The 23,674-nt window shown below is 41.9% G+C and overlaps 1 protein-coding gene across 1 annotated transcript; it reads left to right on the top strand.

Annotated features, from left to right (window-relative positions):
- Nucleotides 1-16,830: 16,830 nt before the first annotated feature.
- LOC142814684 (uncharacterized) lies at nt 16,831-23,083 on the top strand. The gene is made up of 4 exons (XM_075893857.1): nt 16,831-17,841; nt 18,376-18,638; nt 19,250-19,376; nt 19,917-23,083. Exons 2-4 carry the CDS (start codon nt 18,543-18,545, stop codon nt 19,994-19,996), a joined length of 303 nt encoding a protein of 100 aa, XP_075749972.1. The 5' UTR covers nt 16,831-17,841; nt 18,376-18,542; the 3' UTR covers nt 19,997-23,083.
- The last annotated feature ends 591 nt before the right edge of the window (nt 23,084-23,674 follow it).

The following is a 23,674-nucleotide window of genomic DNA, read 5'->3' as shown; positions in this document are numbered from 1 at the left end:
CTGTGTATGCTCATGTTGCGCGTGCTTTCCACTTGAGGTGCTCCCCCCTCTCCCTCCTCAAGTCTCCGCATCAGTGACCTTCCGTCCTGTCTTTCTCTCATAAGAGAGTTTACTTATTGACTTGAGGTGTGCGCAGCCAGCATCTAGCTGCTTGCCGTACTTCACCTGACTTCACAATTTGTTGCAGCAGCATTCATTTATTTGGCCTTGTGGCAAAAAATTCAACAGTAAACGCTCAACTACCTCTGTAAGAACACGTTTCATGCGCTTTCAGTTATACCGATTCCTAGAAAAAGGGATGCCCACATTGTTTGACTACAAATAACGGAAAACATCTGTTTATGAAACGTTTGCTATAGCCAGGAAATTTTCGGTCATCACTTGTGAACAGAAAGCATTTGGCCAGCATTTGGCAAGTATTTGGCTCAAGTACAGGTAGAAAAGTATTTTCGACAAAAGGATGGGGTGTGGCATACGCGAGACTGATGTTATATCTATGATCATTTGAAGTCGTTGCGTAGTGTGGTTGAAGAAGGAGTTTGACGCTCAAAGTAGGAGTACTTGAAAAAAAAACTTGGATAAAGAGTTAGAAATAGGTTCAATAGTTAGAATTTTAGACCAGACAATAATACTGTAATTTCTTCAGTACAGGCTTGACGAGATGATAGTACCGTGTGGCCTAAGCGTTTGATAAACGAGAAGTTACATACAGACATTATATGTAATTGTGCGTTATAAATGAACGTTAAAAACATTGTATAATTGTCACGGATCGTTCTCGCTTCGCGTTTACACTAATAGTTATTTGAACGTGTCACCTATTTACAGCAGTGCATGTAGCTGTGTAAAAACAAATACTTACACTGCTATCTAAATTCGCACTATGATTGTCTCAAATTTGTGTTCTGAATGTGCGCCACTGATGAGTTTTTAGTGGACGCAAACGATATGCGGACAGATGAAGATGAGACAGATGCTACACACGTATAGTGCCTGTGCCGTCCTTATCTGTCCATGGGTTTTTTTGTTCAATAGAAAACTACAGTATGACGTACCAACATGTCCAACACGCTGCGTTACTGATGAGATATTCCATTTAAAGAACTGGATGATTATTTGAAGAAATAAAAGAAGAAATAAAGGATGAGAAATAGCAAGGTCCTCTGCCAAAGCATTTATTTTACGCCTTAGTTAAACTGTTATTTCAAGAGCCGTGGTTTTGTCTTGCAATTCTGCACCCACATTTTCAGCCTACTATAAACACTGATAACGAGCTCTTTACCGTATGACAAAGCTTATGCCATCATTCTCAGGCGTGCCTATTACATGGTATAGCAAGAAATGAACATGTGCAAAAAAGGAAATGACCGACACACCGGAAATGAAGCGGGGTGCATACACTGCGTACAATAGCAAGCGCATCTAAATTGAGCCGACTGGAACAAAGCCTGTAGTACGTGCGTTTTGTGCGACAGCTCACTGAGATAGACGATCTGACACGCAATTTCCTCGGCCCTCGCTTTCTTGTCTGATTAAATAGCCAGTATGTACAATGGGTAAATGCCAGTTGAATGACAAACCATCTAGACGGTCTTTATCGGGTGAACACGTGCAACATGTCCTATGAATTTATGATATTCGAATGTAACAGGAAGCGCACGCGTTTTATCTGCCGTTAGTCAGTTACGAGCTCCCCCGAAATGGCGTCATTTGAGCTCTTTGCAAAACGTTAGAATGAGTCGATTTAAAAAATGGCGCAAGACACTTTCTGTTTATCAAGGTCGCATAATTTTGTTTAAGCTGGATTTCCGGGCTGCTGGAGCTGCAGGGCTTTATTACCAGCGTGTGTCATCATATTGTTTCATTCTCTGCAGCTTCAGCTTTGGAGATTGAGCGGTGAGCTGGGGGGCTCGTAACAATGTAGCAGCCCCATGAACTTAGTATGCAGGAGGCACGTACTACGTTTTAAATGTCTGAATTCCGGACATAGTGCTAAGAAATCGCGCTGCTGTTCTAGCGCTACTGTAAAACGTCAAAAAAAAAAAGTCTTGACGCGCAGATCAGCTAGTACATCTGCTACGCGTAAAGAAGCGATAAACTTGTGTGAAGTAAATACGACACGTGTACATAATACGCGCGTGCACAATTTTGCTTAGAAGTACTTGTTTGATATGTATTTTGCATACCTGAGTGGCACCATGCAGGTGTGCACATTTTCTTACCGAGCGAGAAGAGAGCGCAGTGCGCACATGTGTGGAATATCTCTATCGCGTTCTAGTTTTAAAGGCGAACTTAGGCGTTTTCCCATGTTATTTATTTTTTTATTATTATTTTAACCGAGAAACAAGACAGGCTAAACTATGTGGATACGTATTTCAGTCTTTATTGTTTTTTATCGACATAGTATTACTTCATCGAAAAATACAAGTGCATATACGTTTTCATCACAAAGCTGTCCTGGCGATTATAGCTACACTGTTACTGTTCTAGAAGATGTAATTTATTGAAGCACGTTTCACACAACTGTAATAGCAAACTTGATATTAAAATTTTGGCTTATAATATTAGATTCGGTCGTTAAGGTTCAATCCAGACAGTTGATTACAAGAGTGCGCAAATTATTTCGAGGCAATGGAAATTTTCGTGTACCATACACAATGTACTTTCAACACGCAGTTTTCGCACTCTAAATACGAACTCGTCCACGCAAGGAGAAGCTATAGGGTGCAGGTGCCTTTCTGCCTTGCTGTTTGTTTGTATACAGGATGAGATATCGAAGGATATTTCGACCGAGTTGCTATTGTTCTCGTATTATAGTGCTGTGGATGTTGGAGAAAAACATCAATGTCGCAAGCTTTTGAGTTTTCACTTGTTTCCATTTCCAATATAGGATTTCTCAAAAAATACAAACAAAACAGCCCTTATACTAAAGCCAGTCTACATTTTCTTTAGTCATACAAAAGCATATATACACACGTGTACGTTTGACGTGAGGCTACATCACAAGCGTCTGTCAAACAAGTGCGTCTGTTATTATTTTGTTCTGAAGGAGTGGGCACACTGAGTTTTAAATGTGATTGTCCTATTTATACGGTTATGTCATTTTGTGCTAAGCGCTTGCGCGTCGAACACTGAAAGAGACGCTGTTTTAGAAGTTTATTTCCATGAAGGGTCGGGAGCTTTAATCCTGAGGCTGCCATCAATCGATCACGCCCAATCTCTGGCCGATAAAAACAGTAGCCCTAGGCGATTCATGGATGACTAGAACCAGGATAGGAGGCACCGAATCTCTGGGTGCTCCTCTGTAAGGACGCTGCGCCGATAAGCGACGTGATATTGAACTTCAAGTGATGTAAAGTACCACGTCGACCAGACACATAAAGGTGCATGGGGCGAGGCTTCCTACGTCGTAGCAGGGTTACGCGAAGAATAATAAATTCAGCCCTGTCTATTTGAAAAGCCGTTTAAGAGACATTCCCATCGTTGACATTTGTCATGAAGTCGACGTGTCCGTAAATGCTTATCGGATTATGCTAAACAACCTTGAGCACTGAACTCCTGCACATGAAGTTGCCTTTCTTTTGTAGAGGAATTTCGCTATAGAGAGCTATAGAAAGGTGAAAACTTCATTGGAAAAAGACTTCACCCTTTTAACTGGTGTGTATGTTATAAACGTTATTGATTTCTGTATGAGGCAAGTGTGGTTAAATTTAGGTGCACGTTTAAGAACCACTGGTGGTCGAAATTTGCGGGGCTCCCCACTACGACGTGTCTCATAATATTATGGTGGCCTTGGGACATTAAACACCAACATATTATAATATTAGTGATTGCTTTTTATGCAATGCGAATATGTTTTATTTTATATGATCATGCGGGTAAAAATTCTACTACAGACCAATTTTCCGAACGAGCATGTGCAGTATAACAATGGAGCACATAATTTACAGAGTCGTAAGACAACAACATCTAGAAAGTAAACGTTTTTTTACCAAATCTCAGCATGAATTTCGTTCTGGTCTTTCTTGTTCAACACAGCTGATAGAATTCAGTAATAATCTTTTTTACTCATTTGATCTTGGGGTGAAGACGGACTGCATATTCCTGAATTTTCAGAAAGCGTATGATCCTGTGCTTCATGTTCTGCTGCCTCATAAACTATCGTCTTTCGGTATAATTCCTCCAATTCACGATTAGGCCAGGTTTTATGTACAAGACCGGATGCAACGTGTCGTAATTAATGGTTCCCGATCTGAATATGTCGCTGTTAGTTCAGCTGTTTCACAGAGATCTGTATTGGCACCTTTGCTGTTTCTAGTCTACATCAACGATGTTGCTCAGGATGTCTCGTGCAAAGTACGTCTGTATGTGGATGATTGTGTGGTTTACCCTTGTATTAAGTGCACTTCTGACCGTCAATAATTGCAACGTGATTTAGACAGTATTATACACTGGTGTGATGCGTGGCGTATGTCTCTGAACCTCTAGGAAGTGCCAGTGCGTCTCCTTCACTCGTAAACGCGAGCCGTACCTGTTTCATTATACATTAAATACCATCTAGCTAACGCGAGCAACTGAGTATGAATGCCATGATGTTCACCTTTCATGAAATCTTACCTGAACTAAACACGTTGAATATGTCACAGAGAGATCCTGCAGAATGATAAACTTTGTTAAATGGAGCTTCCGGTTAGCTCCTCCCAAATTCAAAGAACTACTCTACTTTCGAATGTCCGACGTACCCCAGAGAAGACGCTTGTGTGGTGTGGGACCCACAAAAAGTTTGTCTGATATGCTCGAGATCGCACAAATCCGCGCACCTTATTTAGTGACTAGCAACTATGACTTCAGAGTAAGTGTCACTGCGCTTAAGGATAGTTTAGGGTGGTATTTGCTAGTTTCACGTAGGGAAAACTTGAGACTAGACACGCTATTCAAAATATTTCATGGGTTGATCAAAATAGATAAAGAATCTTACATTTCACTTCTCCCTTTTTTTATCTAAGAGAACTGAAAACCATCTAAAATTAAAAGAAAGTTTTTGCAGAATAAACATTTACTAACGCTCCTTTTTTCACTCACGCTCTTCCATGGGAATCGGCTTCCACAGGAGATTGCAGACTGCCTCACTGAACCATCTTTCATGGACATACTGCTACACTCAAAGCTACATTTTTGTTATGATGTGTTTTTGTGTTCATGTTATTTTTGAATAGTTCTTTTTTGTGTAAGCATGTGTTACGCTGTGAATTTTTGCCCTGCAATAATGCCTGTGGGCGCTGTCGGGATTTTATTATATATAACTAAATAATCAGAGACCCATTCATGCCTGAAAACATTTCAAGGTGAGTTAGATATATCAAGAAGGAATTATGGCAAACATCAACTACCGTAAGGGCCATAGGCGTGACACTCAAGCTCCCATTCGACAAACCGAGTGTTTATGGAGCAACGTATGGGTGGGACCACATTAGGAAATATCGTTACCGCATTAAGAACAAAAATAGAAACTGACAAAAGCAGGCCACATAAAAACGAGTTAGTCTGTCACATAGCTTTCCTAACTGAAACATGAATCCATGATAGCTCTATGAGATCAATTATCTATGCTATTTATCTATGATTCATGAGATCTATGAAGTGCTTCCACCAGGCTCCAGTGCGTATAGAAAGAAGCACGGCTTGAAAGGTGACATATGCATTCTGTTAAAACAGTGAGTTTAATAATAAAATAATAATAAATAATAAAATGTGCGTAATGCTGAATGCATGTTTTGTATGTTCTGTCATGGTAAGTCTAGGTAATGCAATCGGTGCTTTAAACCAATGCAGGGGTTCTTCAGTAAATGTTATCGATGAGCCAGAAAAATATATGGCAACCTATGTAAAGCTGGGTTACCCAAAAATCTTGGCAGGAGACTTTATTATGCCAAAAGCTTACTAGGTGAGAATGGCACACATTATGGTCACTGCGATATTTCCGAACTGCTAAGGTAAACATCGCCGACATATTTTTTTCGTTTTATTTCGATTACGCTATCAGGAAGAGACACAACCTCACCTAACCCCCTTTCTCACAAGCTATGATTGCTTGAATTGTGTATTTACACCTTAGTCGAGTGGAATAAAAAACCCTACGCAATTGCTTCAGCACCCTCTATTGATATTTTTTCATCAGAATTAGGAAGTAGACTGACCTGTTGAACCGTATTACATACTACTATGCATGCTTGTATACATGTAATCTAATTTTTCATGCATCTCCTTGTCCGTGGAAGTTTTATCGCCTGTATATATTATATGTTCTTCTAATGGTCTTTTGTTCATGACTAAATTCATGCACCACAGTGCTAAAGTCACCGAATGGTGATTGCAGTACCCGTAAATAAATAAATAAAATGTTAGCAAGTACTTGCTTCTCGTTGTGTAAATTTTCATTGACTTACATGGGAAGGACAATGCTGAAACTATCACGATAAAAGAAGAAAATAAAAATGAAAGAGAAAATTCACTTCACCTTTCCTGTGAAAATTGGAACTACTTTCATTAAACCGATGCAGTTTCATGCATTATGTGAAACAGCGTGGAATGGCTGGTGCCCTTTCCACCACGTTACTGGTCAGCATTTTCACTGTCAATACATCGCATTTTGTTGTTAATAAATCATACCTGCCCACCCCCCCCTCTTGGCTCCGTGCGTGAGGGCCAACCAATCTTTTGATTGAGTTAGGAAGCAAACGCAAGGAAAAAAGAGTGAAAAGAATAACCAAAGTATCCAGGGATAGAGGCCGATTAGCAGCCGTTATTTTCTTCTAGAGTCAAAAATTAGCCAAACATGACTTCAGTTTTGACGAATTCACCACATTCTCATGCTTAAAAGTACAAAAACATACATCACGGCAATGTCTATCAAATCAAAACAGAGTAAAAAAAAGATCAAGTTAGTTCCTGGAGGAGGCATTAAGACTATAAATCTGGCAGTTAACACTGCGCCTGCTGTCAAGTGTAGATATCAAGTTCACTTTGGCCAGCAATCTCCGCGGCATTGTTAATATAGAGTGAGCAGCGCACTTCGAATTTAGCAGTTAATGTGATGCCGTTTTTTAATTATTCATATCAATATAGACCTTGTGATTTCTTTCAGACGTAGTCTTAATTTGATCCTTAAGAACACGAAAATTTCGTCTGACATTCGATTCCTTAAGTCGCCCTTTGTAGACGCACTTTAGACAACACTCGCTCCGCTAACACGAAGTTACATTAGTGCCCTGTCTGCAATGTCTTGCGTTGAATTAGCACCTGATTCATCCAGGTAGGTTAGTATTTTATCCGCAGTTTCATTGCTGCTTTTTGGACACCCATATCTTCAGCTTCACTAAGGTGCCGTACATGCTCCCTAAAACGGGCTCTGAGAACCAAATTTGGACAATGTTTTCAAAGCGTTCATTTTAATCAGCTCACTTAATAGATGACGAGTCTGCAGCTAGAGTCTCGGAAATAACAAGAGCGGCTGCAGGCTCTTGGCATACAAATGTTTTTTTTTTCTTATTGCGTGTGTGCTAACAGATCTTGCTAACAACTTAGGCATATTCACCGGACAAACGCAAGGAGTGCATCGTGTGGGCACACAGTGATAAAAAATGAGCCTGTCATCTCCAAACAAATAAAATAGAACAATCGCCATAACAAACATCATGGCTGACAAGTGCAACAACGCCGGCAGAGAAAATATTACACCAGAATCGAAATGACTGCAAAAAACAGCGAGATGCGTGTGCTTTGCGCATGACTTCTTTGAGCAGTGTTCACCTACTTTTGGCAACGTTCTCCTAGTGTGGCGCTAGCTATACAGCTCAGAGCATTAGTGCGTGAGGTGGATAGTGGCTAAAACGCTTGAACGAGTCTTCGGCTGGTTAGGTTACTGTGCTACCTAGCGCCTATGAGTTCCATTAAGAATGCGAATACTATAACGGCCGAGATGCGTCTTAGGCGCACGTAATTGATTCTTGTACACTGAGTAAAAAAAATAAAATTTCACATAGGGATCTGCAACCAGCAGTATAAACACTTGCTACTTTTTATATATAGTTGTGCATGGTTTTAGTGTATGCACTCTAAAAACTATGGAGGGTATCGAAAGAGTAAACAGGCCAAGTTACTCTTCAGGCAGTTCTTCTATTCCAGCACAACATCAGATAGAGTGAAATTCATTTTGACTCTGTATGGAATCAGAGAGTGAAACCACTTTTTATACCTCTCTTTGAGAGAGTAGAATGCCCATATACTCTTCAGGCATGAGAGAGTAAAACGCGGATATACTCCTGCTCTTGATTACACTTAGATGCATAGGCACATCACGGGTAGTTATCACTACCTAATAACCACTTATGTATGCAATAAAACACACTGCATTTGTTATTGAGGCGTTACATATGATTAACAAAAAGAATAGAGTTTCCAGCCCGCCCCAGTGAATGTCAGCGCACTGGAGGGCACTTGGAATTCTTAATATGCGCGTTTTTAGCGTCGGATCTGTGTAGTGAATTAAGTGAGTACTATCTTATTCAATTGGTCACCATCGAAACTAAACGCAAATGGCTATGAAGTTCTCCTTATATTAATATTCGTGCTTTTCGCCTTGACCATCACACACGGGGGATGCTGCCATATACCAAACGTATGTTATTCGGCTATAAAAGTGAAGAATCCCGGTTTTACTCATAGAATGTGAACAAGAATGTGAACAAGAATGACGGACTTTATGCGTATGGGGTGAAAATAAACAAATAAATTGTTTAGTGTACACAAGTGAAACGTGATGTTTCGTACGCAGAAGTGATTAACTACTTAGCGAGTCAGTTAAAATGTCGTACATATAATAGGTTGAGCTTATCTTCTTTTATCCACTGCAAAAGAAAACGCGTCGGTGAGAGGTTTAGATCTCATGAAGCACAAAACAAACACATTGACTGAGGGAAACAGTGCAAAAAACGGGACGGAGAAAAATTGAAGACATGACACAAGCACTCCGTCCTGTTTTTTGCGCTGTTCCCCTCAGTATCATGTACCAGCTAGCCCTTCAAGAAACACATTAAGCACATTAGCTACAGTCTGGCTAGTTTTGAGAAACATGGAGACATTGAAATCTGCCCTCCTAAAGAAAAAAAAATGCAGACAGATGACAAACATTGCTATTGACATGAACATTTACACACTAATGACCGTCTTTTACTAGGGTGTAGTGGTCATTATTTTGCCGGCACTCGTACACGTCGGACGCACTAATCTTGGGCTCCCGCGGAGGAGGAAGGTGGTTTGTGGTGACAGCGGAAACAGGACTAGCGATGAAAGTAACAAGGATTTTGAGATAATCTTGCAAAATCTGCCAACAGGACGTGTTGTTTGGAATACAGTGTTTTCGCACAGTGATATTCGAGTGAGGCCTGCCCCGCCATGGCGGTCTAGTAGATAAGGTACTCGGCTGCTGTCCCGCAGGTCGAGGGATAATGAAGCCCAATTGGACCGACTTTATCTTACTGCGGATGCCATTGCACAGTATAGCAGTTATAACGTTGTCCCTGTTTCATTTTCTGATCACTTTCTTGAAAATTCAATATTGAGTCAATGAAACAGAAGAATGCCTTTTCTTGGGAGCAGTGGAAAATGAATTCTAATCTCTTAAGTGATGAGTCATTTAAGGCATCAGTTATAACAGAAATCACCAAAATCCACATGCAGCTTATGGACTAAATTGGAGAAGCGTGGGAGCTGTTCAAGCAATGATTCAAAGGGAATGCAGTAGAGATATCTAATGTGTTGTCTATTGAATTTAAAAAGAAGGAGAAAAAGCTGAGATGAACACTTGAGAGGCTAACAGCTCTTGATTGTTAAAACCTTAAAGTATAAGCTGACAACTTATGGAGTATCAAACAAAGGACAGAAATATACGAGAAGGAAAGTTATCGCGGAGCTCCAGTGCGAGCCAGAACAACACCTATGAGTTCGAATGATCGCCCGACGAAGTGAGTGCTTGGACTAGAGAAGAGTCATGCCAGACATAACTATATAGATGTCACTGAAGTCAACGGTATTGAAGTTTCAGACAATGAGAAAATAGGGCGGGCGTTTTGTAAACACTTCGAAGCACTCTCCGCCACTACGTTCATTGATGCAGATGCATTTAAGGCAAGAGTTTCTTAGCAGAATGCGGAAGTTCTCTGATGACGCCAAATCAGGCTTATAGCTATGTATATCACCAACGTTACTAGAAAGGTTTATTGATAAGATGAATCCTGGTACATCTCCCCGGCCGGACGGCCTTCGTGCTTCGTTTTATAACGAGTTTAAGAATTAATTATCATAATTACTCGCAGATGTCTTCAGTCAGGTATATAAACTTTATGGCGTACCTATAGGTTCTTTAGTGAAGCACATACAGTTTTGAAACCTAAGAATGTGTCACAAGTTAAAATTAGTTTCTTTGTATGGACCTATACTATAAACTAATTGTGATGACAAAAGTTTTGCGTATGTATTAGCACGGCGGATTCAGGGGGTAATCAAAGAAGCGGTAGGGCCCCGCGAAACGTTTGTGAATATTGGACGCTTCATTGTGAGCTGTAAGCACAAGATGCGATGTGTGCTCGAGCGATGCGATGTTAATCAAGGACGGGTAGCCATTCTACAGATCGATCTCGAGAAAGCTTTTGATTGTGTTTCCTACAACCTTCTGTTTGCCATTTTCCACCATTGATGATTTGATTGGTTTGTGGGGTTTAACGTCCCAAAACCACCATATGATTATGAGAGACGCCGTAGTGGAGGACTCCGGAAATTTTGACCACCTGGGGTTCTTTAACGTGCACCCAAATCTGAGCATACGGGCCTACGAAATTTCCGCCTCCATCCGAAATGCAGCCGCCACAGCCATGATTTGAACCCGCGACCTGCGGGTCAGCAGCCGAGTACCTTAGCCCATTTTCCACCATGTCAACGTAGGTTCTGTAATCAGAGATAGGATATAATGGCATACCGGAACTGCAGAACCCGTCTGGTAATCAACAAGTCGCCAGAGAATACAATTATTATAAAGCGTTCTATCTGTCAGGGCTGCCCGCTGAGTCCCTTACTGTTCAGTTTATATATAAAATCGTTGGGCTTAGCAATAAATTAGAACAGCATCATTCATGGCTTTAGGTTACCAGAATTGAAAGTTGGAATTGTGGCGCAAGCCGACGATGTGGCTGTTTGCTGTACCTATCAAGATTGTGTTACCACTACCATCACTGTAGTTAAAATGTTCGGCAATGCAACTGGCAGTCTAGTAAACTGGGGAAAGTGTCTTGGCTTCTGGCATGGATAGTGGTCGTCCAGACAAAACTATTTTGGCAATGTTAAGTAAGTCGCCACACCTGTCATGTACCTTGGTGTGGCGCTGAAATATTATAAAGATAACGCAAGCTACTGGCAAGAATAAGCGAAAGAAATCGAGACGGAAGCCAATAGATGCAACGGTAATCATCTGTCAGTAATTTTGAGGGCAACTGCGTGCACTCTCTTCTGTGTCTCACAACTTTGGTTAGTGATGCAAGTATTGCATTGTTCAAACTCCATCGCACCTTCGCAGTGTTCGTGTGGGCCTCGAACTGGGAGAGATGCAGTCGAACCAACTTGTTTAAAAGAGTGAAATACGGAGGGGTTGGTTCACCACATCTTTTCATACGCTAAGTCGTAGATAGGTTTATTAATTTTATTCTACAAATGGGATCCTTTCTTACGTACAGTGTGTCAACTGAGACTGATGTAGGCTTTAACTGGATATGTGGTTAGTACAAATCACAAGGCCAGTGCTTTCCGCGGATATCTTATAGACGTTAGTCTAAGTGTACGGTTTTTATCTGTTAGATTTTCCAACGAATCTTTGTTTTCGGCGACCCGCAAAAAGTTGTACAAAGATGTGTGTGACGTTGTTCTACCTGAATCCCTGTACCGTGCCATGTACACTGGAGGTCAAAGTTAAATTGTGCTTAAGCGAGTGAAGAGAGTGCAAGCGGCTCCTACCATGAAGTCTTCGTTTTTTAAGCTTTACAAGGGCATACTATCTGTCAGGACATTTGAAGCAGGCCGTAGCTTTTACTCACCTTGGGGGACATATTGCCTTATGTGGGAAAAACCGAAAACTATAAACCACGTTTTCTTACATTCTTCGGAAGGAGTATATATTTGAGACGTACTTCAAAGGGCGACAAAGAAGGAATTACCTTTGAATTCTTAGAGTATAAGATTTCTTTCAATAGTTGACGCAGAGGGAACGCCTTTTGATTTGATTATGCTAAGTGGCCTTAACTGTTTATTGCGCGCATGTAAGGCGGGACTATATTGCGATTGGGAAGCGCGGCCTGCACGAATGTATTTCCGTAAATCTATGCCCAAGATTGCTGAACTGCAGAAAACTCAGGAGATTAAACCTGAGTGATTGTCATGAGTAGAACACCGGGCAGCACTTAGGGAATTTTAGTTTGTGTCTTTCTCGTGGGACTGTTATTTCTGTTATGCTCGTGGTTTAATATACGTACCTAAATAATAAAGACATAAAGCAAAAAAAAGTTTCATGTAGTGGCTACTGTGTTGGGGCTGCAATGGGCAGTGCGCCTTGATATTGCAGATGAGAGTCTCACTCGAACAATCTTTCAACCTTTTCTCATTTTTTTTTATTTTCGTCGTAGTGCTCGTATTTAGCCCCCTTTACGATCCGCGCGCGAAAAAGCCCGTCAAAAACCATTATTGAGCACAATTTCAGCCCAAGTTCTGCATTTGTTTTCTCTAAGGTAAACTGCTACTCTTTTCGGTGGGATCATGCTACTGTGGTTCGGGCAGCTTTTTGTTACTCTGTTGAGGGTGAGTGCTTTAACCCGTTCTAGGGGAATTCTCTGCTCTGCCTCAGCAAGAGGTGATGTCCTCTTGAAGAGAGTGAAATATGGGACAAGAAAGTACTCTTCAAAAAACAGTGCTGAGCACTCTTAGTTTTTAGAGTTTATAAGCTGTTGTTGCCAGCGCCAGAACAATAGCCAGAAAGCAATCAAGTAGCCAACGTCATTTTTTTAACCACCGCGGCCTCTTGACAGTAGCCAATTTGGCGTAAAGTAGCCAAATACGGCAACTTTGGGCAAGCGCCACCTCTACACGATAGTTCCTTGGCATGGAGCCTATTTGAATGCGAATAAGAAAAATGCTCTTTTTCGCGCGAGTGACCTCTTGCGCAATATTACTGGCATTACTGGCATGATTATCGTATGGTTCCGCTTCTGTGGACACTATAGGAACTTGACGACTACTTTAAGCCAGGCTCGAGAGGCTTGCGCCTAGCCATGCTCCAACGCTTTCATGCGTATGCGTATGTTGAAAGAACCAAGCGCCGCCGTGCTTGCATATTTTATCATAGCTACAGATCAGGGGCCAGAGGCCGAATTCATAAAAACTCACTTACGAAAACATTTTTGCGCAAGAGAAATTTTGTTGCGTAAGTTGTTTCACGAAACGAAAAAAAAATTGCCCGCAGCTTCCCTCGGGGGAACACTGAGGAGGATGCGGAGCATATAATTGGTTAACGGGGTGTTAAAGTGCGACTTATTCGGGTCGATGGCTAAATTGGTTAACGTGGTTGTGAAATGGGGTGTTAAATTGCGACTTACTTGGGTCGATGGCTAAATTGGTTAACGTGGTTGTAGGAGGGGGTGTTAAATGAGTGAACACGTACACACGTATGCGAAAGGGCGGCGCTGGTCGAAGGGACGTCGATCATTGTGTTTGTGGATTCGTTGGAATTCATTTCACCGCGACCTTGGACGTCGACGCGCCGTACAAACCAACCGACGAGCGGCAACTGAGCGAGCGAGCGCCGACCTTGAGTATATATACAGCGCGACGGCGCATGCACTGTCAGCTGTCGAATGTTCGAGAAGGGGGAGAAGCGCAACGGCGCATGCGCGCGCGTCAGCTGCCGATGTTCTCGAAGCGCGACGGCGCATGCGCGCGCGTCAGCTGCCGATGTTCTCGAAGCGTGACGGCGCATGCGCGCTACATTATACAGCTAGCGAATGTTCGTGAAGAGGAGAAGCGCACGCGGTGTGTAGAGGAGGAAGGGTGCACAGATGGTGGAGGAGTGAAGCGCGCGCGGTGTGTAGAGGAGGAAGGGATGCACAGATGGTGGAAGAAGGAGGAGGAAGCTTGCGGACGGCGCCGCACTACAAGCCTCGAGTATTAGATGCTCCGCATCTAAAACGTCGTGAAAGGCCATCGTTGTCACATCGGCCGCTGCAAAAAAGCGTGTTCTGACTGCCCGGGAACATGTCAGCGATGGTGATGCAGTTGCTATATTTGCTTACTTCACCGAAAATTGCTCGTAAGTGGATTCACGAAGCAAATTTTTGCGTAAAAACAGCGTAGCTAAAAAAAATCCTAAGAGTGGTTCGTACCACTCTTAGTAAGAATGTGGCTACCTAGAACCTGCCGCCGTGGCGGTATACTTTGGTGCTCTGGCTGATTTTGAGTTTGTTCACGCCCATGAAGGGCTGCCTGATGACTGCTGGTGCGTTTTTATTTCTTTTAGCGCTTTTGGTTTCGTGTCTTGTTTCCCTTGTACGCAGTGGATGGTGTTGACAACCACCATCGTCCGAAGGTTCGAAGTCCCAGTAGCTGAAGAATCCTTTTGGGTGTCAACCAACGTTCCTAGATTACCTCAGTTTGCAAACTCCGCCGGGATGCGGCGGCGAAACGCGGCCCCCTTCGTTTCCCGCTCTCTAGGTGGCGCTTCCCACGCCATTTGACCGGTCGCCGCATCGTAACGGAGCCTTCGCGCAATGTTAAACGGAATTTACGCGGTTAATTTTGTGTAATGGGAGTTATTTCCCGAGAGGGTGAGCGAAGGTTATTACGAGTGTGCAAGTAAATCACCAGTTGAGCCGCTAAGGCGATGCCACACGGCAGAGATGTGAGCGCGATGCCCGAATCTTGCGGGACTTCTGTTCATACAGCTCTTTTGCGTTCCTGTTCTTTAAAATTCGATTGCTTATGTAAAAAAAAAACCATTGACAGTGGGCCACAGCATTAAGTCTAAATGCTAGAGGGCTATGCACTTCGATTCAGGTGCACGTTAGAGAAACCCCAGGTGGTTAAAATTTCCAAAGCCATCCTGCTCTTCAGGTTCTCTGGACGTTTCACAAGTGATCTTTAGCAGCTTTTCCTCTATGAAGTTTCAGCGGGAGGCTTGAAAAAAATGTCTGTTTTCGGCCGCGTATTTCGTCGAATCGTACCCACTTCGGCAACCAGTCACAAAGCAGCGAGGCATGTTTTCTCACATTCAAGAACCGTCACTTGACACATGTGAGCTGTGTAGCTCACAGGGAAAGCGATGACTGAGTTGAAGACATTAAAAAACACCCGGCACCATGCAGATCACGCCAACGCTGACAGCGTCGGTGCCACGCCGGGCACCACGTTGATCGCTACCGTAGTAAGTTGCAGCCAGAGCACACACTACGCGAGTTACGTCGAAATAAATCTTGCTGGGACTCAGTGACAGCGATGACTACGAAGCACACTTGAAAGCAACAAAGCAGCACCCGGCATAAGAACACAACTGCAGTAACTCCGCCGTTGTCAGACGGCACCGCCGAGAGGGGGCGCGCTTGCGGCTTTTTGACCGGTACAGGGAAGGGTGACACTCGCGGCGCCGCAGTTTGCAAACTGAAAAAAGTATCTAGTAACGTTGGTGTCAACGGCGTAAAATTATGCATGTAAAGATTTGTGGTTGGATGAAGACCAATGTGCTACGTGAATAGTCGGTGCATTCGAACGCGGCACGGCATAGCATTAACCTTATTTGTGATGGAGTTGTGTTACGCCCCATGCCATCCAATTAAAAGTACGTCTCGAAAACCTTGCCTCATTGGTGGAAATTACCACCAAAGATGTTAATGGGAGCACATACCTTGCACGCTATTGTAAATAAAAATGAGTGGAACTTTTTAGTTAGTGGTTCGTAAAGCTTGTGCTCTATTGCACTTCGATGGGCTTTAGCTGTCTAATGGGTGCGATCTCTGAAAGACAGCTGTCGATGCACTTTGGGACGATCTGAAATTGCACGTACTTTGTAAACCGAAGCGTATTAGGGGTGTGCGTGATTACGCATGGAACTACAAAGATATCAAGCATTTTCACCTTCACTGTTCAGAAACAGATATGGACCGTCATGATATGGCTAGAAGTCGGGATAAAATGACCCTAGTACTAATAAATGACACAGGAAATATGCAAACCCTCACGATTCCGGAGCAAACCTTGGCTGGATTCGTTCCTGCGACAATTAACAGCCGTTTAATTTGGCACACGAACATCATTCAAAGATAGAGCGAGTCACTCACATGTGTTTTGTGCGCCGCAGCGACCACTCGACCTGGGAATAAGTGCGTAGAGAAGGCGAATTCCCCGACGCATGCTCTGATCGAAGTAGACGACAAACGCGTGCAGACGACGGCTTGGCCGACAGGCACAGCTTGTGATTGGTTGTGAAGCAATACCCTCAACATCAGCTCACTCCGTGACGTTGCCAAAACACTTCTTTCATCTGGCACGCCTGTCGTGTTCGTCATATCACTCCCCACGCACAGAAGAGCAAATTTTGTCACGCCGTGAAACATGCGCAAGTACTTTCTAAGAGCTCTCCTACATCCTGCGCAGTTGTCAATAACAACATGGCGTCAACAGCATATCGGTCGGTGCGCATTTTAGCAAACGCTTCTCGCATGAGTTACTGCAGCGTTCGACCGGATGCGTTGTGATTACGGCAGCTCTTTCGGTGCGTGTAAGCAGTGTGGAAAGCTGCGGCAGCGCAATGATGTACGATGAAGCGCAGCGAAGCCTCTGCGTCGGTGTTTATCAAGCGGGGAACGGCGCCGGTGTATTGACGGCAACTATAGCACTTGATAAGCCTGCAATGTGTGTTGGTGTTCCAGTAACAGTTCGTTCGCTTGATTTTTCCAGTCTCTCAGTAGGGTTCTGTGCGACATTTCGGACTGACAGCGTTTGGCACGTTACTTGATTGACCCCAAGTACGTACGGAAACGTATGAACTGCGCGCTGTGTTCGGTTCTTGCTTTGCCACTGGTTAGCCCGTACACTTCTATTTTGTTGTGAGCAATCTAGTGTTCGGGAGTGAAACGATGTTCATTGTGACCAGTGGTGCTGTGTTGACGTTTCCAAGACATGTGAAGAAGCTGTGCTCGTGTGACCGAAAATGGAAAGAGAGCGTTGATAACTGTTCGGCCCTGTGAAGCCACAGTGGTGGAGCTTGCGCTTTTGTTTGTTAACTTGTCAATTTTCCTTTTTCTGATAACCATAGTCCTAGCGCTGTGATGTGATGAAGCGAAGCTGCGAGATGCTACGTTCTGTAGTGGATCGTGTTACTTTGGCAGCGTGCCTAGACTGCTCTTCGGTAAGAACTTGAGAGTTCTACGTGGCAGCGAAAGCCCGTGAACGTCAAGCTTCCCTCCGGCCCCCAGAAAGAGCAAAGATTTCACCGGCGCCTTGCTTTGGATGAAGTTGTAGGCCAGTACCGGCTAACTACAGGTTTCCGAGTTCGTATGGCCATCGTTTTGCACGTTACTAGAGCCTTGACAACAGCTGGTCATGGCCAGTTTTTGCACTATATCAATGGACGTGCACGCCTGGCCAGCCCTTCATTACTGTCATCGGCAGCCTGCAGTCTCCAGATGTCCTTTGCCTGTTGACCCTAGAGCACACTTGGTTCCTCATGACACTGACGGCTACTAAATGCTGCCATCGGTGAGTTGACCTTGCAGAACTAAATTTGTTGCTATTCACGCAGTACTATAACGTGTTCAAGCTTTTAAGCCCATCAGATGTAATGTTTCCTATGTTAAGTCCAAGCATGAAAACTTTATTACTACTGTTATATACATACATATATTATGGAGAGGCGCGCAAATACATCAGAAGTTTTTTTTGTGATTTGATATAAGCGAGCTCTTGTTTGATTATTAGGATGGGCCTGTAGATGTACCACGTTTGATAGTTGAAAAGTTCATGTGAGTTTATTTTCCAGGAGCCAGGTTGCACTTGAGGAATTTATGTTATTTTGAAAAAGTAGCTCTATAGACGATTACCGCTGTGTTAGCACCATACTTCACTAGGACATAAATATTGTGGAACGTAAATTTTGCATGAGGCTTCAGTTTGTTTCAAAGTGGGTATAGCAGATTTGGTCACTTTGACGAAGTGATAGCTTCGTCAAATATGTATTAGAAGTGAGTGCTTTTAATGATTCTTTTTAAATATGTCGTTTTTGGCTCTTCACAGACCACAGAGATTAGTTTGTTAAGGTCCTGTGATGCATCAGTTGCACACACTGGCACATCAAGCCTCATCACGACTTGGAACACCTGTACAAAAATAGGAAGGACACGTGCTCCTTAACTGTGCAAGTCTATGTCACTGTGGGGACTGTTATCATTCAGCGGATCCAGATGTGGCCCGGAAGCATGCATGACGGCCCCATCTGGAAGGACTGCGATCTGCTTGAGAGCTTCATGGCACAGAACTGCCTAACGGCTGGCTGCAAGGTTAGTTTTTCTTTATAACATATGATTAAGTGAACACCACTTACTGTGCGCAAATTGAAAACCCAAGCATGGTTGCTTGCAGTGGATACCTGTGTTTTGGATACCTGTGTTATTCTCACATATAATGCTTATTGAACATTTATAGAACTAAATGACGAGATAATTGAGAATGTTGAAAGTTGAAAGCCTGCAGCTTATGAATGAAACTCTAATCATCTGAGGCTCGTAAGCTCATGCTTTTGAACGAGCACAAAATACTTTGGTTCCTTATTGAGCTCTCGAGCTTGTGACTCACTCTGTGGATCTAGTGCTCCGGAAGGAAATAGCAAGTGGATGAAAATCGCCTGGCTGTTCACAACTTTCAAGGAGAAAGACCTATTGAACAAGACTCAAATGACATAGGGCCAGTAACTGCATCATTTACTTCATGTAGCTTTTTCTTTCTTAGTGCTGTGGCGTGTTGTGTTTCAGCCGCACGTGTTCGCCACAATTGCATAGTGATATATTTTTTCTACTAATTGTACCTGACCTAAGTAAGCATTGTTGATATCTAAAGGTGACGTTCAGTGTGTTTCAAAGCCATGGCTTCTCATCTCTTTGTCTGTGGCTAGCCTACTTCAGCAGCAGTAACATGCAGCCAGCACACATGCAAGCCAAGTCATGGAGCGCTCCTTTGGTGTTCTGGGCAGGACACGTACAGCATATCAATCTGGCAAGACACTGATATCAAGAGTAATGGTGAGTGTTGATGGCACCTGTAGGAGCCTGTTGTGTTTGTTGCGTATGATTATTTCACTTGATGAAGTGCACTTTTGAAAGTTTCTTTTTTCGTTTAAAATAATAGATATCAGCAACAAGCACACTCATAATTCACGAGTGCTTTGTGTCTTCTAGACTGCCCATTTGCTCTTATGATGGGATGACTATGTTAGCCAGCCTTAAAGTTATGAACATTAGCTTTTGTGTTGTAAAGCAGTCTAACTTGTGTTTCTTAGTGAATTTATTTGTGGTCTGCTTCTCGCACCTAGTGTAAAGTCGAAATAGAAGAAACTTCATTGGCTTATCATGCCTGCCAGAAGTTTCCTGCCTTTATCTATAACAATGTAGTTTTGCTCTTGTATCATGATATATTATATTTTCAGTCTTCACTGCTTGTGTGTGTGTCCAGGCTTGTCATCGGCTTCTGAAAATACGACATCTGTAAATATGAGCACATATTTACCAACTGTACACCTTTGCATGTAGCGTGGTTGTAACAATGATCTGTATTTTTCCAAGTTCCAGCAGTAACAAGCAATCCAGTGCTCCACGGTCATGTAAAGTGTATCAAGAACAGAGCACAGAAGACCAACAAGTAGAAAGGGGTTGCCAGTGACTGTTCTCCTGCTCAAAGGTTACGACAGCAGAAAGAGCACATTGTGATGTCAGGAGCAGTTTGAATTGTATACGTAGTAACATTCTGTGCAGCTGCAAGTTAATTTCTTAGCAGTGCATTATTCAGCAGTTCCTTTGCTTGCATTTCAAATGATCTAAATTTTGCATGGAAGATACCAAACTTTGACACTAATTTAAGCGCTGCTGTAGTGTTAGTGGGCAAATAACTTTGAGCTGATGTTTTTAACATGCATGTTAATCAAAGTGCCTGCATGTCTCTGCTTTTAACTGCCATAAATCACAGCATCCATGGTCGGCAATGATAACTGTGTTTGCATTCCTTGTAGTACAAGAAGTAAAGCCATGAATGTGGTAATCTTGTACTCAGTCTATGTATACCTTCACTATACACTCATTTGTATAGCACCAATGATGCCATGTGTGTATAAGCTCTCGGAAGTAAATCTATGTGGATTATTTTATTTTGAAGGAAAAGGATCATCACTATTCCTAGTATATCTAACAGTCAATTTTATTGCTTGTGTATTGTTTTCCCACTGCCTGTCCGTCCTTCAACAATCTACTTCTCTGTTTCAATTGGGTAAGTATACGTTTTTCAATGTATACTTTGCTCGGATAGCTTTGTTCATGATGTGATTGTGTACTATGCAAGTGACTTATCATCTATGCAGCTTTACTCAGACTAGAAATAAAATTATTTATTTTATTTTGAAGTAGCTATAGCATGCATTTATTTATCTTTTTCTAGGTGCCTGTACAATTCTTTAGTCCTACAAAGGTACTGGTATACTCTAATAATGAAGCTGGCATTTTAAAACAATTTGTTAGTGGAAATAAAAATGTGTTTATATTCAATAATACTATTCTCAGATGAGCTGTGAAAGCTTAATAGAAATGTATTTACATTTCTTGAACTGTGTGAAGGTAAATGTTCTTATGTGCTTTTATTCTGGTCCCGGTTTCATGCAAATGACACATATTTACTTTGCGGTGGCATAGTATTAGTTGTGATTTTACTCATATGTGCTGAGCAACATCGCAGTTGAGGCCAGCAGCAAGACAAACATGCAGTGCACTGGAGCATCACGATACATAATTAGTGTGCAGTCTTTGCCCACCAGTGAACTGAATTTTTTTCAAGCAGACTAACAGACAGCTGTATAAGAAGTGTGTTGATGTGCAAACGTCAAAGTCTTTTTGAGGAGCGTTTTCGGGAAACGACCTCGGGGTCTATAGCTGCCAATATAAACACTGTTTGCGTCAAGGAGCTAAGTAGCTTAGAATTGTATTATTCATGCATCATCTGGAATTTCTTTGCGCTATGCCAAGTTTCAGCCCAAGTGTCCTAACATGCTTCGTTGGTGTGTTGTGAATGAGTCAAGCGATGTAAATGAACAAAGTAATATTGCAGAATGTACAAAATATTGATGCACAGCCCTTTCCTTTAGCATGACATTGTCAAGGGTTTTATTCTTGTGTTTCTTATAAAAACTGCTTCTCACTGGGCAGCAGCAGAAACTATGCATCAAGCTTTTGCGAGATGGTTTGAGAAACACTGAGCTCAGACATAACAGTGCTGGTGGATTTCTGTGATAAGTTACTTTCTGTATATTCAAAATCAGTGTATTAGAATTTATTTCTTTTATTTATTTATTTGCAATACTGCTAGTCTCTACTGAGGCCATGGCAGGTGGGCACTTCGTACAGATGCTATTATTGCTCATCACAGCAAAAAAGCTGTAATAAACAATGAAAAAGCAACATCAACCTGGCACTTTGTACATTAGCAATATTTACACAACATAATAAACAAAATACAAGTGCATACAAAAATGGCAAGTTGAACAATAAGGCCTCTTACATGGCTGTTTAGAGAACATAAAAGTAGTACATACTGGTTTCATTACCATTGTCACTGGGTATTAAAAGAAGCTAAGAATTGTTTTAAATTTTCAAGTCAAACTAAGACAGGGACTCAATGTTGTTGATGTGAGAGCCAACATGTTCCATTCGCGAATACCAACTGGAAAAAAAGAATATTTAAACACATCAGTGTTGCATTTGTATTGTGCTAATGTGTGGGTATGTTTGTGTCTTGTGGTTTGTGTTTGTGAATAAGACACGTATTTGAAATGTCTATTTTAAAATAATTGCGCAGGAGTTGGTAAAGAAATTTTAGATGTGCCTGTTTTGCTCGTACTTCTAGCGTAGGAAGTTCAGAAAGAGTTAGCAGACTAGTGGGTGAGTGTTCACGTTTATATTTGTTGCGGACGAATCTTTTGGCTTTTCTCTGTGCTGCTTCCATTTTCTATATGCTTGTGCGGGGTGAGGAAACCACACTGTACTTCCGTATTCAAGGATAGGTCTGACGAATGTTTTGTAGGCTAGGAGTTTTGCTGGCAATGTTGCCATTTGAAGTGATCTGCGAAGAAAAAATTATTTCTTCATGTCAGATAAAGTTATGTTTGTAATGTGCTCGTCCCACCTTAAGTCGGACGTAATTATTAAGCTTAGGTATTTATGTTTGTGTACTCTGCTCAGAGCAGTGCCATTCATAGTGTAGCAAAAGTTTGATGGCTCTCTCTTGCTCCATATCGTCATGCAAGCTAATTTTTTTACATTGATTGTCATCTGCCAGTTTGAACATCATTCAAAAATAGCAGAGAGTGGTTTGTTGAGCAAACAGTGATCTTGGTCATTTTTAATTTCGCTATAAATGATAGTCATCCGCGAATAACCCTATTTTATAGCCTGTATTTTGTTGTTTTATAGTCATTCACCTTAATATTTACACCTCAGTGTATGTATGTATGTATGTATGTATGTATGTATGTATGTATGTATGTATATATGTATGTATGTATGTATGTATGTATGTATGTTTTAAATGAGAATCCATTTACCATTAATGAATAAGTTTGGTAATGATCTGGATGAATTTGTTTCAAGTTTCTTTTCTTCTGAGCCATTATACATTTCACTTTGTTTTTACTGCATAAAAATAAATGTAAACTTACACAAAATATGTATAATAAAGAAGTTGTTTCAATTGCCAATGTACAGTCATGAGCAAGAAATTGGGTGAAATGAAACCAACCAGCGAAGATTAGTTTGAGGTATAGCTACTCTACATGACATATATTGTACACATCGCGTTGATCGAATATGTCGATTTCAACGTATTAATTTTAATCAGAAAAAACAAGCTATCACCCCTGCGTGTATATGTGTGTGATATTTATGCATATTGTAATACCGGTTAGCAATTACTATTAAGATCGCAAATCTAGTCAAGCTGAATACACAAATTTCGTCCATGCACCTTTTATCTATACTGGAACTGTTGTTAATAAAAAATGAACTTCGCTTTCTAAATTTATTTTAGTAACTAGAAGCAGAGTATCTCTCTATCACACAAGTCAAATTGCCATTGTTCTGTTTCGTTCTGGACAATCGGGGACCCTCTTAGAAGAACTCGATTAACAGCTATAGTTCATTTTAATCATTGACAGTGACATTACACTGACGCGCGCAGCATGACAAATAGCGAGAGAGAAGACACAAACTAATCACTCTGCTTGTGTGTTATCTAACTGTCCACGCTCTTTGGCCTTGCTGCATGTAATGATGCCCATCAAATT

This window comes from Rhipicephalus microplus, chromosome 4 (assembly GCF_043290135.1).
Source record: "Rhipicephalus microplus isolate Deutch F79 chromosome 4, USDA_Rmic, whole genome shotgun sequence".
Taxonomy (NCBI): Eukaryota; Metazoa; Arthropoda; class Arachnida; order Ixodida; family Ixodidae; genus Rhipicephalus; species Rhipicephalus microplus.
Note: the sequence above shows the minus strand (reverse complement) of the source record. Positions and strands in the feature narration are given on the sequence as shown.